Source organism: Penicillium odoratum (genome assembly GCF_028828045.1).
Source record: "Penicillium odoratum strain IBT 22623 chromosome Unknown utg000005l_segment0_segment0, whole genome shotgun sequence".
NCBI lineage: Eukaryota > Fungi > Ascomycota > Eurotiomycetes > Eurotiales > Aspergillaceae > Penicillium > Penicillium odoratum.
Genome location: NW_026643147.1, coordinates 4,883,149 through 4,897,580, shown reverse-complemented (window position 1 = coordinate 4,897,580; position 14,432 = coordinate 4,883,149). Strand labels below are relative to the sequence as shown.

The window sequence follows — 14,432 nt, the reverse complement described above, 5'->3', positions numbered from 1 at the left end:
CTCAATGGAATGAGTGGACAGAGGTTCCCAGAATAGGGGTGGCTCCTTGGTGAAGACCCAGCCCGCATCTGGGTGACGTAGTATACTGTGGCTTTTAACCTCGTTTGCCCTGGGAGGAAATATCAAATCGTAATTGAATGGGCTGAGTGGAGGTTTATACATATTCACGGGTTATACACGGGTGTGCAGGCAGATAGATTGTGTAAATGTTCTAGTGTGGTTTTGAGAGGCGACCGGGCGCTAATCAGACCAGGACAGTGCGTACTTAATATAAACCCTGACTTGAGTTACAGTAAAATGTATGATGCTAGAATTAGTTATGCCAGCCTCACGATAGAAGTGGTATTTCTCTATCCCCATTTATGAATGCTATTCTACGGTGAAAGATGTAAATCACGGTATGAAAGGAGTGAGGTCTATATATTTCATTTGTTTCTTTTCTTTCCATCAGCAGTTTAGCGTAAGAGTTTAAGCATAGCGATTTCCTTCGGGTGCCCAGGTTCGAATCCTGGTTGCGTCGATTGACGCAATGGCGCAGTGGTTACCGCGATCGCCTGCTATTCAAGCGCAGCTGTTGATTTTTGGCCTTTTCTTTTTTATTTCCACCTTCACGTTTTTATTCGGTTTCCCAAATCATCAATCATAGCGTTTTATGGTGGTCGGAGATGAGGGTCGGTAATTTGGCCCACCATATACTACTAGTCGCTTTTCCACTTCGAAACATCAACAACCTGAAATATAAAATCAATTCAAAGTATCGTCCTACTCATTCCGTAGCTAAGTATATTATCTGTTACTTCTTACTTTCCACCCGTTGGAGCTTCAAGAATTCAACAATGCCAGGCACATCTTCAATAACCGTCAGACCAGTAGGCCTCCAACCCAATCTCTCCTGCGTCTTCTTACTCGACGCCAGATTATCGGCCATGGCCCCAAAAGAAAACCACCCAAAATGCTCCTCTGCCTTCTCCGCCGCAATGCTAACAACAGGAATGCCCAGCCTGGTACCAACCTCAGTCGCAATATCCTTCATAACAACACCCTCCTCACCAACAGCATGGAAAACCGACCCAGCTTCACCCTTCTCAACAGCCAACCGATAAACTCTCGCAGCGTCATCCCGATGACCCGCAGACCAATGATTAAGTCCCGTACCAACATACGCCGAAACACCCTTCTCCAACGCAATCCCGATCAACGCACCCATGAACCCCGACATCCCAGGCCCATGAGTCGTAGGCGGAAGCCGCACGACACTCGCACGAACACCTCTCTTCGCAAAATCAAGACACACCCCCTCTGAGGCACCGCGTGCGACACCAAGCGGATTCGTCAGATCAGGCGTATCGTCCTCGTCGCCCATCTTCCCGCCCGCGAGCAACATTGTGCCCGTGGTTATGACTAGCGCCCGATCACCGTCCGCTTCGGCGAGGGTGGATCCCATAGCGTTGATTGCGGCGCGATCCTTTGCGCAGGAATTTGGGAAGTCGGTGAAGTCGTGCACGAATGCTAGGTGAATAACGGCATCGCATGATGATGCGCCTTTTTGGAGGATTTCTAGATCCTCGATTGTGCCGTGGAGAGGTTCGGCGCCTTGGAGCTTTAGTTGCTTGGCTCCTTTGTCGCTGCGGGTTAGGCCGAGGACTTGGTGGCCTGCGGCCAGGAGTTCTTTGACTACGGCTGTGCCGACGAAGCCGGTTGAGCCTGTGACGAAGATGCGCATCGTGGAGGGAGAATGATCAACGCAAGTACAATGGTGATGTGGAATAAGGGTCTTAGTTCTGCTTTGATGGAAGTTTTGTGTAGGATCTATGGAGGGATCCGAGAGGATAAGTGTGAGTTTAAATATTTCGGTTTAAAAGCATTCTGTACTCGAATTTGAGAATTCCGTAGCCTAATAGATCAAGTGATGCTCGCTGGGCGTCAATTTTGCTACTTGAGCAGGTATGATGCATGTTCACTGAAATAAGCATGAGCGGATCCCATCAAACCAATCACAAACGCTTATACCCGAGTCGAGGTAAAAAGTGGATCGAAGTGTTCGGAGATAACGGAGCTTACAGACCGCAACTCGAGTCCATTCCAACTTCTAACTCGGAGGATCAAAACGCATATAGGGCTTCGTGCATGATAATGGCACCCGTAGAGACCACAAACGGAGACACAAATCAACGCAAACACGATACGGATGTCGAAACTGCAAGTTGAGGAAAGTCAAAGTAGGTCCTCTTTAAACATGAAGAACATCGTTTTATCCAAATTAGTGTGATGAGAATAGACTCCAATGTCAAAGATGTTTCAGATATGGGGTAAAATGTAATTTTGATTCCAACGGGACCGAACTCCATCTCTTGCTAGACAAGCGAGAAGAGACAGAGACTCGAGGCAAGACTCCCCATGGTCGATTACCACCGACGCATGGGGTTGTGATGCGCCAACATCTTCCCCCGTTGACATGACCGAGTTCTTTCAAATGGATGGGTCGAATGATGAATGAATCTTTGGGCGAGACTTGAACTCCCGGCTATTTGTGTTTATTTGCAGCGATATCATGGAGATGATGGTTTGATTCAAGGGAGTATAACATGGGGTGAGGTTAAGAAGGGTTTATGTTGAAGAAGGGAGAGGATGGCTTCATAAAAGCAAGAGGGCTAAGGGAGAGGAAATGGATTTGTGGAGGAAAGTGGAAGAGGATGAGAGTGGGGTCGAGAATGGCTTCATGGAAGAAGATAAAAAGAAAAGTGAGGGGGAGGGCCTCATGGATGAGAAAGGATGTGGGAGTGGGAGTAGGATGGAGATGGGGTCGGGCTGAGAATGGGCCGGGCGTGAATGGGCACAAGAAAAAAGGTGGGAATAGGGTCATATACAAGTTATGGAATAGATCACCAACAACATCTCCCGTGGCCAAGCGGTTAGAGTGCGTCAACCAGTGCCCAAGTCTGGACCATGAATTCTAGATATCGTGGGACGCCTCTTTCAGGTGCCGATCTATACTGGTACGTTGCAAAGTACTGGTACACGCTAGTCTTCAGCCGCGACGGGGCCTCCCTTATGGTATCGGTATACCTTACGAAGGGTTCACTGTCGGTCGGTACGGGAGAATATGTTACATTATTTGGAAAATTATCTCCATCCTCCTCTAATTTTCATCGCATTTTATTGAAGTTTATATCTGCCTGAATTCACTCCATAAATGATTTTGATGGCCTCAGGGTCGCTTATTGAAAGCTCATTTGGGGCAATTCGCACAACATGGCCTGGCAACAATGCTTAGAAGAGCACAAGCTTGAACTGGGTGGAGAAAATCGTACCATACCGTGCATGCAGCAACCTTTGCGTTTCGTGGGGATTGCCGCGAATCACGGAGCGCACAATCCAGGCTCGTGACACAGAGGCCCTTAATGGACCTGGAAATCGTGCGAGTGGGTGAAACACCCGCGTGTAAACAATCCATCCAGTCCAATAGGTAGCAATCAAAAAGCCGAGGCCTTGCAGCAAGTCGTAGGATGTTAGTTCCCAGTCGAATATTTCGAAATTTCCCATTTTCGATCCGAACAATTAGTAGATAATAGACTGTAGGAGAGAGACTTTTGAACCCTTGTCAAGTTTGACCCAAGTATCTTTATAAGTGGATCCCACACTAGTAATCTATTGGCTCTGATCAAATTGGATCATCCTTTGTATCGTTATCCCCTCGTCCGCGGAAGCACAATTAGCACGGTATCATTAGTGTATTATTTTAGCCAATCGATCGCGAGACTAAAATCTATTGACATTAAATTGGATACATGACTACACTCCATTGGCTATTAAGTCATCAACGCGTGGTTTTCTGAACGCGTCTCCATAGTATCACCTACCAATTTGCGTGTCAATCTATCTGCCAATCTGCTTGCCAATCTGCTTGCCAATCTGCCTACCAACATGCCCGCAGTCTTACAGTTATATGGATCATTACTTCTCTACAGTTGCCCTTTAGTGCATGTGGTACTACACGTAAGCGAGGTGGCATAAATTAGAGATTTCTGTTGCTATCAACGACTATAACCGGTTTATGGGTAGTTTGGATACAGCAACTCAGTGTCGGGCTTCTTATGAGATTCATCGAAAGACGAATCGTATTTGGTTGCCTGTTCTTTTTTTCCTCCGTGATGCAGCAATTATTCATGCTTATCGCATTTAATACATCTACAAGCAGCAGCAGTAGAGTGAGCTACCTGGTCAGCTAGCTATTCGCGAGAAGCTGTGACAAAAACTTTTTGCCTTTGCAGCTCAATCACCACCACCACTGAACTGGCGGACAGAGCCTAGAAATCACCAGCGGATTCAACTAAATAGGCAGCAAGCTTGTATATGGTGTCAGTATAAGAGACAAAAGGGCAAAAGAGGTTAACGGGCATCACGATCAAGTTCTGTTCGCAGAGAGTGTGGTAATGTGGCACTATGTGTGAAAGGGCAATGTTGGGATAACAGGTCCAATTCTGATTACTGAAACCTTACAGCAGCTAGCCAATAATAACGCGTTATTACGTATGCGCTAGTAATCGCGCCAATTGTGCTAATTGTGCTTCCTGGGGACGGACGAGGGGATAGCCATCGATATCCTCTTAGAAAGAGTCACTTATTGCCGTTTCTGGGAAGAGAACCTCGTGGCTAAGGTTCGAAGTGCGAACAAAGTACGAGGCTGTGTACGTGTGCCTTCCCGGTATGGGTGCCCCGTAGTAGGATAGGGGCCACATATATTCACCCACGGGTATCATGATAAAACGCAATGGGAGATTTATTCTGACCCCTGAAACACACCATTTATGCTGGGGACATGGTTCTTTTGCATTAATCTAACCGATTCGCTCTTACTGAGAAGCTAGGGACGCTAGGCTAAGTCGGCTCCTACTTAGTGGGGGGCTAGTGTCTTGAGTGGCGAGCCTTGCGAGAATTCATGGAAATAAACTGCCAAAATGGCACGCTCCATACGCCCAAAGCCTGACAAAGTGCAGTCGTGTGAATTCCAAATTGTATCATCGATTTGTATGAATGTTTTGGTCCAGTACATAGCTTGAAGGTTCATCCAAGGCGCACAGAATGACTGGGACAACAGTATTAGAAGGTCGGCCATACCCCGGTCAGGCTAAATGGTGCCAAATGACCAAAAGTCCTTATCGCCATTTAGATTGATACTACGTGATCCTGGCGTCACCCTTGGGTCCTTGGGGTGTTTCCCGCACGGATAGTGGACAGATTCCTCTTCTCCTCCTTTTGGCGATGACTACTTCAATCTAGCGACAATGAACATGCGATGCCACAGAAAGGGGACCATTATGCCCATCGTGCTGCTTTTAACAACAATAGCTAATGCATCTGATATTCCATCCTGCGCAGTGAGATTAATTCTAGTCCCTGGCTATGAATTGTGCTGATATTCTACTTTAGGTAGATTGCATGGCCATTGGAATCGGAAATTCGCCTTGCACTTTGACCAATACCACCTGTATCTTCGCAGATGCCTCGCTGCAAGCCAATTTGACAGCTTGTGTGCAAATGACCTGCACCGTCAAGGATAGTCTAAGTAGGATACCGCTCGGTTTATGACCGGGAAAACAAATCAACTTTACTGATCTATCAGATAAGCTACGGCAAACGCTACAAGTACCATGTGCCATAGCCCAATCCGCAACAAGACCAATGTCATCATCAGCAGAAATTCGGTATTTGGGGGGTTAGCAATAGTTGCAACCTTTATTCGAAGTCTGGAGTTCCGCAAGCATTTTGGTCTAGAAGACATCTTTGTGATATTTGGACTAGTAAGAACTTATTCGCAAGTAATCACGATGGTTTCTGTTGACTCTCGTAGGTTTTTAGTGCTAGGATGGGTATATTGGAATTTTTCAGTGAGTATTTCGCAGTTGTCGAAGTACATTACTTCCTTATACTAATTTTTCGAACCAAGTGGTTGATGCCGGTTATGGAAGAGATATCTGGACAATATCTTTCTCAGATATTACCCTTATCCTGAAGGTCCGTCTACGTAGTATCTGAAACCTATTACGAAAACTCACAAATTTCTCTAGTACAATAGGGTCGTCGAGATGCTCTACATTGGCGCGATTACCTCGGTCAAGATGGCCTTCCTCAATCTCTATCTCAATATTTTCCCGAATTTCGGCCTTCGAAATGCGATATACAGCGTGATGAGAATAGTGGTCGCTTATTTTTTCGCCTTTTTCTTCGGAGTTTGTTTCAACTGTTTACCTGTGTCTTACATCTGGACCTCCTGGACAGGTGAAACAAAGGGTATTTGTCTCAATTTCAATGCCTTTGGGATTGCGTGCGCAGTGATCAATATCGTTCTTGATATGACCGTCATGGCCTTATCTCTCCATGAGATCATGAAGCTGAAACTTAGACCAACGAAGAAGGTTTGAGTCATGTTTATGTTTTGCACGGGATTTTTGTGCGTCAACTTTACTAGCTATGCGAGTAGACTACTGACAAAATTTGGTCAATTTCAGCATCACCATTGTAAGCATCATTCGCCTCAAGTCAGTGGTGACATTTGCCCACACGACCAATGCAACCTATATGAGATATCCTTCAAGGCTGGAGACAAAGATCAATCTAACTTGCTGATGTATGACCACAGATGATTATGCACCAGTTGCATACTGGTCACTCATTGAAAGCTACACAGCAGTGTTCTGTGTCGGTATGCCGGCAATTCGCCGGTTGTTTAATCGCCTTCTCTATACCTGTTGTGGCATTCAAAACTCGCATCAGGTCAAATCGGAAACCAATGATAGAAGTCAGGGGCTGCAGCGTCCGACGCGCTCCAAAAATCTCTCAATTGGGGGGAATATCAAGGCATCCTCTGGTCAGGAGCCTCTATCTCACCAAGAATCCGATTTGGTGGAGCTGGTGAGTGTTGACACATACCGCTGAGAGGCTGTGGTACGTGCTTCCGTAGATGAGATGAGAATGCAGTTAAATAGGCGGTCGGATGAAGCTATCCGGAGACGCTAACTACACAAACATGGTGGTGGCTCCCCAGCCGGGCCCCACTCCCGCTTTTCACTTACCCTGCTCCTACCACCTCTCTATCGTTTAGCTACTCCCCGTCTCATTCTTCGTATTGATCGACGTTATCACGACGTGATCAGAGTTTTGACGTTTAGAAATGCCATATGAGAGGTTTCTTGAGCCAAATCCGCATTGTGGGGTTTCTATAACTTGTCCAACAATGGCTTCCTCTCCTGGCGGGATTCGCCTGTATGGACGACTATTTTTTCATGGCTACCTTTAACGGCAGTACCGATACTCTTTGCGCCCTTGTGGAGATTTATCAATGTGACCAGCGTCAGAAAGAGCCGCTCGGATCTCGACTTGAACGTCAAAATATTCGACTTCTGGATCTAGCTTGTGCGAACGCTCAGTTTAAGACAGCGGGATATCTCATGAATTGCGGCCCATCCTTAGGCGAAATTTTCAATGAGCGAGGATACGCCGAGGCACCTCTTACAGCCGCGTTGGCCGCGCTCTACCTCATCAAAGAAAGAACTCATTTTAGTTGATCCCGCTTATCTCACCACTACCAAAATATACGGCACTCACTAGCTAGAGATACTCCACATATAGAAAGTCAGTGGAAAGATATTCCCAAAAATTTACAATAGCACATTTAATAATACATAAATAAAATAGAGAGTTAAGATGAACAGTTTCAAATAAAGAAAAACCAAGCAGGAAACAAAAACAGCAACAAGGATCATTTAGTAGTGGTGAAGACACTTTCTGTATCCAACCAAGTACTGAAATCCTTCAGACCGGGGTGGACTTTCCTTAGAGCTTGAATGTCGGCATTATAGCCTGAATCATAAAACCACTGAAACATGTAGCCAAAATCCTTCATCATCCACATCAACAGGCGGCTTAAAAACCCGAAAGTCGTTGGTACGTCTTGTCCAGTCTTATTTTTGAAAATCCTAGCCATTTCATCGTATGTAAGGCTGTCTCCTGCCAGCGAGACACACTTGCCTCTATAGATATCGGGTTTCAGGAAGGCTTGGGCCCCGAAAAAGCCAATATCACTCACAGCGATGACTTGTAATGGCTTTTCCTTCACCGCAATTTTCCAAGAAGTAGTGAACATCTTTCCAAAGAAGTCCGGCACAAGATTGTCAATGAAGGCAGTGGGGCGCAGAATAGTCCAATTCATCTCGGTATTCTTTGCACTATCCATGAGGTGATGTTCAATGTTATGCTTGTTGATGAAATGGGGCACCAATGTTGGGTTGTCAATTGAGGCTTCGCCACCACGATCCACCGAAGTGTACACAAAGTATTTCACTTTGTTCTTCAAAGCCATGTCAACCATGGCTTTACCTTGTCGCTCCTCGAGGTCCTCCTTTCCACCTGGGATTGGGACCTAAGTACAGATTCATCAGCACGCCGTTTCTAGTCGCCCGACAATAATCTTACCAGTACGCTAAAAACCCCCCAAATTGGCAGGTCCGTCGCTTTCCGAGCATTCTCAAATATGGCATCGGGTTGGTCCAAGTTTCCTTCCACCAACTTGACCTTGTCCGACTTATTCAATAGCTTCTGGGCACTGACTGAATTTGCATTGCGGGTCAATGCTAGGATCTCGATATCCCCAGTCTGATCCAGCAATGCATCTATCACGCTACCGCCCTGCTTACCAGTGGCACCGGTGACAAGTATTACTTTTGTCATCTTGTGCGTTTGTTGGGTTGAATTATGCCGTGCAAGTCAGAAATCAGGAACAGGAAGAAGAAAGAAAAGAAATTTTTTTTTTCTCGATTTAAAGTACCAAGATCACCAAAATCCGTCTGCAAACATCTCATGTATGTAATTGGCTCCACTCTCGGTCGGAGTTAGCCTTGCAGGACCGCCCGACACGCGTCTATGAATGCATTATTAATCGAGATTTGTTCGCTCCAACGCGAAGTCTTCCCTCGGCCCCGTCGGCCCCGTCGGACCCGTCGGCCCCTCACAAACCCTATGACTGGAAATATCACTCCACAAAATATTGTGGTAAACCAATAGCTAGCATTAAATGGGTGAATGTTTTTCACAAGGCTTGCGTACACCTTGGAATAAATATTCTCTTTAACGCTTCATGTGGCCTGCAGCTTCCACTTAGGTGAGAATAAGCTACCACCATTTTTGCACCTTAGATCTACCTGTCCATTTTCCATTCGCAAATCGCTACCTCTGGAAGCATCCATATCCCCGGACGGAATGAGAACGCTTTTAGTATACTGTGCGCCAATATCCAGGCCGATATTGACCATGTCCGCATAATCGGAGCCTCCGATGTTCTCTAGCCCTATCATTCTATTTGGGTTTCCATCCCATCTCATTCAAGGCCATTTGATGCTTCTCATCAATTTTAATAATGGTAAATTCGTCAATAAAAGCCTCAATTTGTCAAGTATGGTGCCGAATGCCCTCTTATATGTTTTCAGTCCATATTAGAATATCTTGTAGATACATATTCGAGTACGTTGGAATCGGAAGCTCCGAAGAGGGCTCAGTAATACGTCTTCAGTATCTTCGCTCTCATTCAAATGTTACATATGTATCTATATGTTTACCTACTTGAGGCCCCTCATATATATCAGGCTCAGGTGCATTATCCTCGTCTGAAGGATCAAGTCTACGATCAAGGATAGCAATATCCAAAGTATCCATTTCTTCCGATAATGGTGTTGGATATTTTGGACATTTCCTTGGTCCAAGGACTGATAAACCAAAGTTGCGTTCGCCGGGAAGAAAAAAGGACACGGATATAGGGTGACGGCGGTGCATTTGCAAAATCCGACCTTATACGCCGCACCATTGTCCAGTGACAGTAATACTCATCTTTCCTTAGAAATATGTGCAATACTTCTTATTTCAGCTCAAAACCTAGCCTAGTGATAGGAAAGTAACCGCACAGAGAGCGCGAGAGGATTGTGCAATTCTGATTAATCATCACAAAAAAACAGGTCTATACCTCCAGCAGGCATTCGTCGCCAATATAATCCAGATTCCTGCTTATTATAGATATCCTCATGTATGTATTGAACGCATAGTGGGAGAGGTATAATACCATCATGTATCGAGGATTGAATTATAGCAGCTTCGCCGTGGAAGGAATACATCGGAGGGGTGGCGTTTTTTCAATTAGGTCCCCAATCGTCAGAGAAAAGAGGGGTTTGGAAGATCGCAATGTTGAGGTATTCTTTTCTCGAGGGAGATCTCGCCGACGGTGACACCTTGGCTCCGATATTTCGAGCAGAAGCCTCCAACAGGGGAGTAATACGGGTATTTGCTGCGCGATAAATCTCATTTTCTCGGCCTGGGCAGAAATTCAAAGGAGGATATTTCTCCAAACTTTGATCTTGGGTGGAAAGAGATTGAGATTTTGGACCGATTGCCTTATGATATTCAATGTGAGCGCCCTTTTAGAGGCAACCCGAAATCTTTGTAGCAATGACCACACTTTATGTGGCACGTAGTATGCGTAGATGGTAATACATATTCCATTTCCACTATTATAAAGTCATGCGCACATTTCAGCTCCTAGCTCACAAAGTATATCACATTTTTCTTTATTGTTAATTCATTCTTGATAAATTGACTATGTGATTGACACAAAGCCGTGCAAGCTTTATGTAGAAATCGACACCTCGAATTTGGGGCATCCTATTGGCAGCTTTCTTTTGTTCACAAGCTCCATCCTCTTACTTCTCTTTCCTTTCTATCTCTCTCTCTCCATCTTACATCTGTTTTCATCTTCAAATCTCCACATCTGCTATCAGCCTTGGATACGAATATCTGAACACCATTTTCCCCTAAGTGTAGGCTTCATTCAGCAGTCACCTCGCTACCCCACATGCAACCTTCTATCACATACAAGATACTGAGTTTTATTCCCTTCTTGTTTCTGGGTAAAGCTCTCATCGGACGGCTCCACCCAATATGGTCGACTCAGATATCCACGTCGAAGCACTAGCGAAATTCGGGGACGTGATCATTGTCATTCAGGGCGAGTCACCAGAGAAGACGAAACGCTTCATGTGCGACTCGCGTGTTCTGGTTCAAGCCTCGATATATTTTGAAAAACTGTTCGGTCCCAATTTCTTGGAAGGACCGCTCGTGGCCAGCAGCTCTATTCCAGAAATACCTTTGCATGAAGATGACCCGGGTGTGATGGGTGTCATCCTCGCTATCCTGCACTATCGAGAGCCGCCAACAGAATTCAAAGAAAAATCACCCACGTGGCTAGCTATGCTTGCAATTCACTGCGACAAGTACGATTGCACCAAGCCACTTCAATCGACAATGAACGCATGGCTACGATACTGTCAGGGGCAGTCTCCAAAAACGACAGACTACGGCCATTTACTTCTAGCCGCTTACTTATTCCGGGACGAGTCTCAATTCTTCAACATATCGAGGAGCGCCCAGATAAATCTACGTCCAGGATTTGCGCTTGAGTGGGAGAAATCCGAATGTTTGATTGGATTGCCCGATGCCCTTGAGCGTAAGCTTTCTTTTGAACGCAATTCAGAAAACAATCTAACACTGACCAGGTGACTTAAAAAAACTTATCAATCAACTTCTGGCAAAAATATATGCTTTTCATGAGGATGTTGAAAAGTGTCTGGGCTCTAGTGGGCAGGTTTATGGCACCGACGAGGTAGTGTGTTTTCACTGCGGAGAAAGACAACCATCTCCTGGGAAAGGGTCAGATTTTTCTTGCACGCATTGCAGCAAATACAATCGCAAGAGGACTGACTGGTACTGCACGCGTGAGGCCAGGGTAGCGGAATATTTTGTCGCCTTACGGACCGCTGGAATTTGGCCTTTTTCAAAGATCATGAAGTCTTTGTCTGCCGCAACCCTTGTGCACCGCGTAAACCTCGCTGGTGCACATTCTACCCAAAAGCACAAGTGTAAAGGTGGTTATATATGTCCACTGAAGTTACAGACTCTTGGCCTTCAAACAACCATCAAAAAGTCTCTCGATGAGATAACTGGCTTGAGGCTTTACGATAGCTTGAAGCTTTACAGCCCCTAAAGTTGCGCTGATCGATTACACCAGCCCTTTTCCGTGCGCCGCTCTGAGTGTTCCAAATTTACCTTTATCTTCTATCCGTGCGTCGATTTGGGATGCATTCCTGATTGCCTCCATTGATTAACTCAGCCTAGATCTCAGGTGCTCTATGGGTGACGGCTTCACATTATTATGTGCCTTGCGGGATATTTCTAGAACTTCGATCATGCTGTGCAGAAATTGGTGCCTTGGGACTTCAGCTACTCGTTTCTTTACTGTGTGTTAGATGAATCAACTGAGTTTACTCTCAAAACCTGCTTGAAGCTCAAATTTATTTGAGTAGTCTTATATACATTTGAAAAAGCGTGCAAGTAAACACATTCCACTTGTCAACGCAGTAAGGCCTGTACAAACAACAAGCAGCCCAAATTCAGTGCCATATGCTCCCACTGCATGCCCTGTCCAGTTATCCACACGGAGCAAAAACTCGCTGAACGGTCCACTCACAACATTCCCAATTCCCCGTCCAAATGCAATGACAGAAAAGACTATAGTGGCGTCCGAGCTAGTATCCACATGTTGGATATCGCGAATCATTCCTGACCATGCCGCTGAGTAACTTCCAGCAAAGATTCCATATGCAACAGAGAACACCATCAGCACTGCGATATTGGTGGAGAATCCCCACAGCAAGAAAATGGAAAGCACCGTCCCAATTGAAGATATCGATATGCAGATCACAGCATGACAGCGATCAGACAAGTGTCCCATCGATATACTACCAAAGACTGATGCCAAGTTGAGAGCTGTGACAGTCAAAGAGGCAAGCAATTCCGAAGCCCCAATCGAGCGCGCAAAGGTCGGAAGGTAGATAGCGGGCAAGAAGAACCCAAAAGCCTCTAGGACATTCGAGGCCTGATAAATAACAAAAACGGGATGCCGCAGAAACCGTGCGTTAAGTCGATGGTGAGCAATTTTCTTCGAAATCGGAAGTCGAGGTCTGTGAAAGTACAAAAACGGAGCAGCGAGCACAAACAAGAGGACCGAACAAATCCTCAGCGTTGTCTGGAATCCGAAACGATTCAATAACTTTCCCAATAGCAGCGGGAACAGTATTCCCGACACGCCCGAGCCAGCCCAGACCATTCCGAATGCGAGACCTCTGCGCTTGTCGAACCATTCCGACATAAACATAATGGATGGGCTGTATGCGATACAGCCACCGATTCCGAAGCCAATTCCCTGGGATAGCACGAGGTGTGTGATGTTCGTGGAAAAGGATCCCAGGGCGAGCGATAAACACATTATTATCATGCCTGCCGTTGAGAACCATCGAGCGTAGCCGGGGAGAAGGATCATGACGACGATAACCACGGGACAGCTTAGATATGCGACGCCCTTTCATTGTCAGATTCTGTCTAGCAGTCTGGAGGAAGATACTCACTGTCGCACAAGTCCCAATAACAGCCACCATATTAGATCCCTTGAGTAACTCACTATCACGATAATAGCTCTCAAAAACACCAAACGAGAACGCAAACCCCCAAACCAATGCCTCGATCATGGTGGACGCCGCCAAAAACATCCACGCGTGGAAACCGCCATCGACAGGGGGCAGATCATCTTCCAGGGGAGCTTTATCTGTATCAGGTAGGGCACTACATGACAGTGAGTCTTTGTCCCGGCAGGTGCTTGAATTTGTTGAAGATCGTTCAGTATCCATTGAAGTGGATCATAGAGGAAGTTTTTATAAAACTATCTCTCTTGAATGTTGACCTACTTTATAACGTAGGAATTAATCCGACATGCAAGTCACATTGCGTAATGCCCCTAGGCTTATCCCCTTAAGGATAGAGCTGGAGAAAGGGGTGAAAAGCCTAATGTCCATCAAATGACGGAAGGAATTTTCCGGTTGTACTGTACATCCACCCAGGTGCAACATGGGGATCATATAGCTAATTACATAAAACTTACAGGGTCCATGTTTTCAAGTCCATACATTGTTGTCAGGTTAATATCATTGTAAAAATTGAAAAGGAATTTGGTAAGTACAGGTTTTTACTTGTAAAAGAACGGTGGGTCCTAATTTTCCTGGATCGAGGTATGTATTTGCTTACCTGCGCCCTAGATCTGGATACAGGGCATGGATCTTAAAGGTCAGGTTTGACGTGCTTTGCATGGGGCATAGAATCATACAAAGGGCTTCTTGCCTGTTGAAAGCGTTGGTAACCGGTCAAGAGGGTCCAAGGATTGGAATGTCACAAGGAATGCAGTCGACGACATCCCGGAAATATTCTGGCCGATAGGCTCATCGGTTTAAGCTATGCAAGTGGAATTATGGGGCTGCTACCCCTTGCTTTAGACTAGGTCCGGG

General features: G+C 45.7%; 6 protein-coding genes across 6 annotated transcripts; 3 read left to right on the top strand and 3 right to left on the bottom strand.

The window, feature by feature from the left end:
• Positions 1–793: 793 nt before the first annotated feature.
• Positions 794–1,723, bottom strand: N7520_007382 (SDR family oxidoreductase; the record flags this gene model as incomplete). Its single annotated transcript, XM_057141316.1, has 1 exon — positions 794–1,723. One exon carries the CDS (start codon positions 1,721–1,723, stop codon positions 794–796), a length of 930 nt encoding a protein of 309 aa, XP_056995322.1.
• Positions 1,724–5,285: 3,562 nt separating this feature from the next.
• N7520_007381 (CFEM domain-containing protein) lies at positions 5,286–6,422 on the top strand (the record flags this gene model as incomplete). The annotated part of the gene is made up of 6 exons (XM_057141315.1): positions 5,286–5,378; positions 5,431–5,566; positions 5,629–5,801; positions 5,852–5,888; positions 5,948–6,015; positions 6,069–6,422. The coding sequence occupies 6 exons, from the start codon at positions 5,286–5,288 to the stop codon at positions 6,420–6,422; spliced, it is 861 nt and encodes a 286-aa protein (XP_056995321.1).
• An 861-nt stretch (positions 6,423–7,283) lies between these two features.
• Positions 7,284–7,565, top strand: N7520_007380 (uncharacterized protein; the record flags this gene model as incomplete). Its single annotated transcript, XM_057141314.1, has 1 exon — positions 7,284–7,565. The coding sequence occupies one exon, from the start codon at positions 7,284–7,286 to the stop codon at positions 7,563–7,565; it is 282 nt and encodes a 93-aa protein (XP_056995320.1).
• Positions 7,566–7,759: 194 nt separating this feature from the next.
• N7520_007379 (uncharacterized protein) lies at positions 7,760–8,727 on the bottom strand (the record flags this gene model as incomplete). Its single annotated transcript, XM_057141313.1, has 2 exons — positions 7,760–8,419; positions 8,473–8,727. 2 exons carry the CDS (start codon positions 8,725–8,727, stop codon positions 7,760–7,762), a joined length of 915 nt encoding a protein of 304 aa, XP_056995319.1.
• Positions 8,728–10,980: 2,253 nt separating this feature from the next.
• Positions 10,981–11,598, top strand: N7520_007378 (uncharacterized protein; the record flags this gene model as incomplete). Its single annotated transcript, XM_057141312.1, has 1 exon — positions 10,981–11,598. The coding sequence occupies one exon, from the start codon at positions 10,981–10,983 to the stop codon at positions 11,596–11,598; it is 618 nt and encodes a 205-aa protein (XP_056995318.1).
• An 805-nt stretch (positions 11,599–12,403) lies between these two features.
• On the bottom strand, positions 12,404–13,781 carry N7520_007377 (MFS monocarboxylate transporter; the record flags this gene model as incomplete). Its single annotated transcript, XM_057141311.1, has 2 exons — positions 12,404–13,456; positions 13,503–13,781. 2 exons carry the CDS (start codon positions 13,779–13,781, stop codon positions 12,404–12,406), a joined length of 1,332 nt encoding a protein of 443 aa, XP_056995317.1.
• Positions 13,782–14,432: the final 651 nt, after the last annotated feature.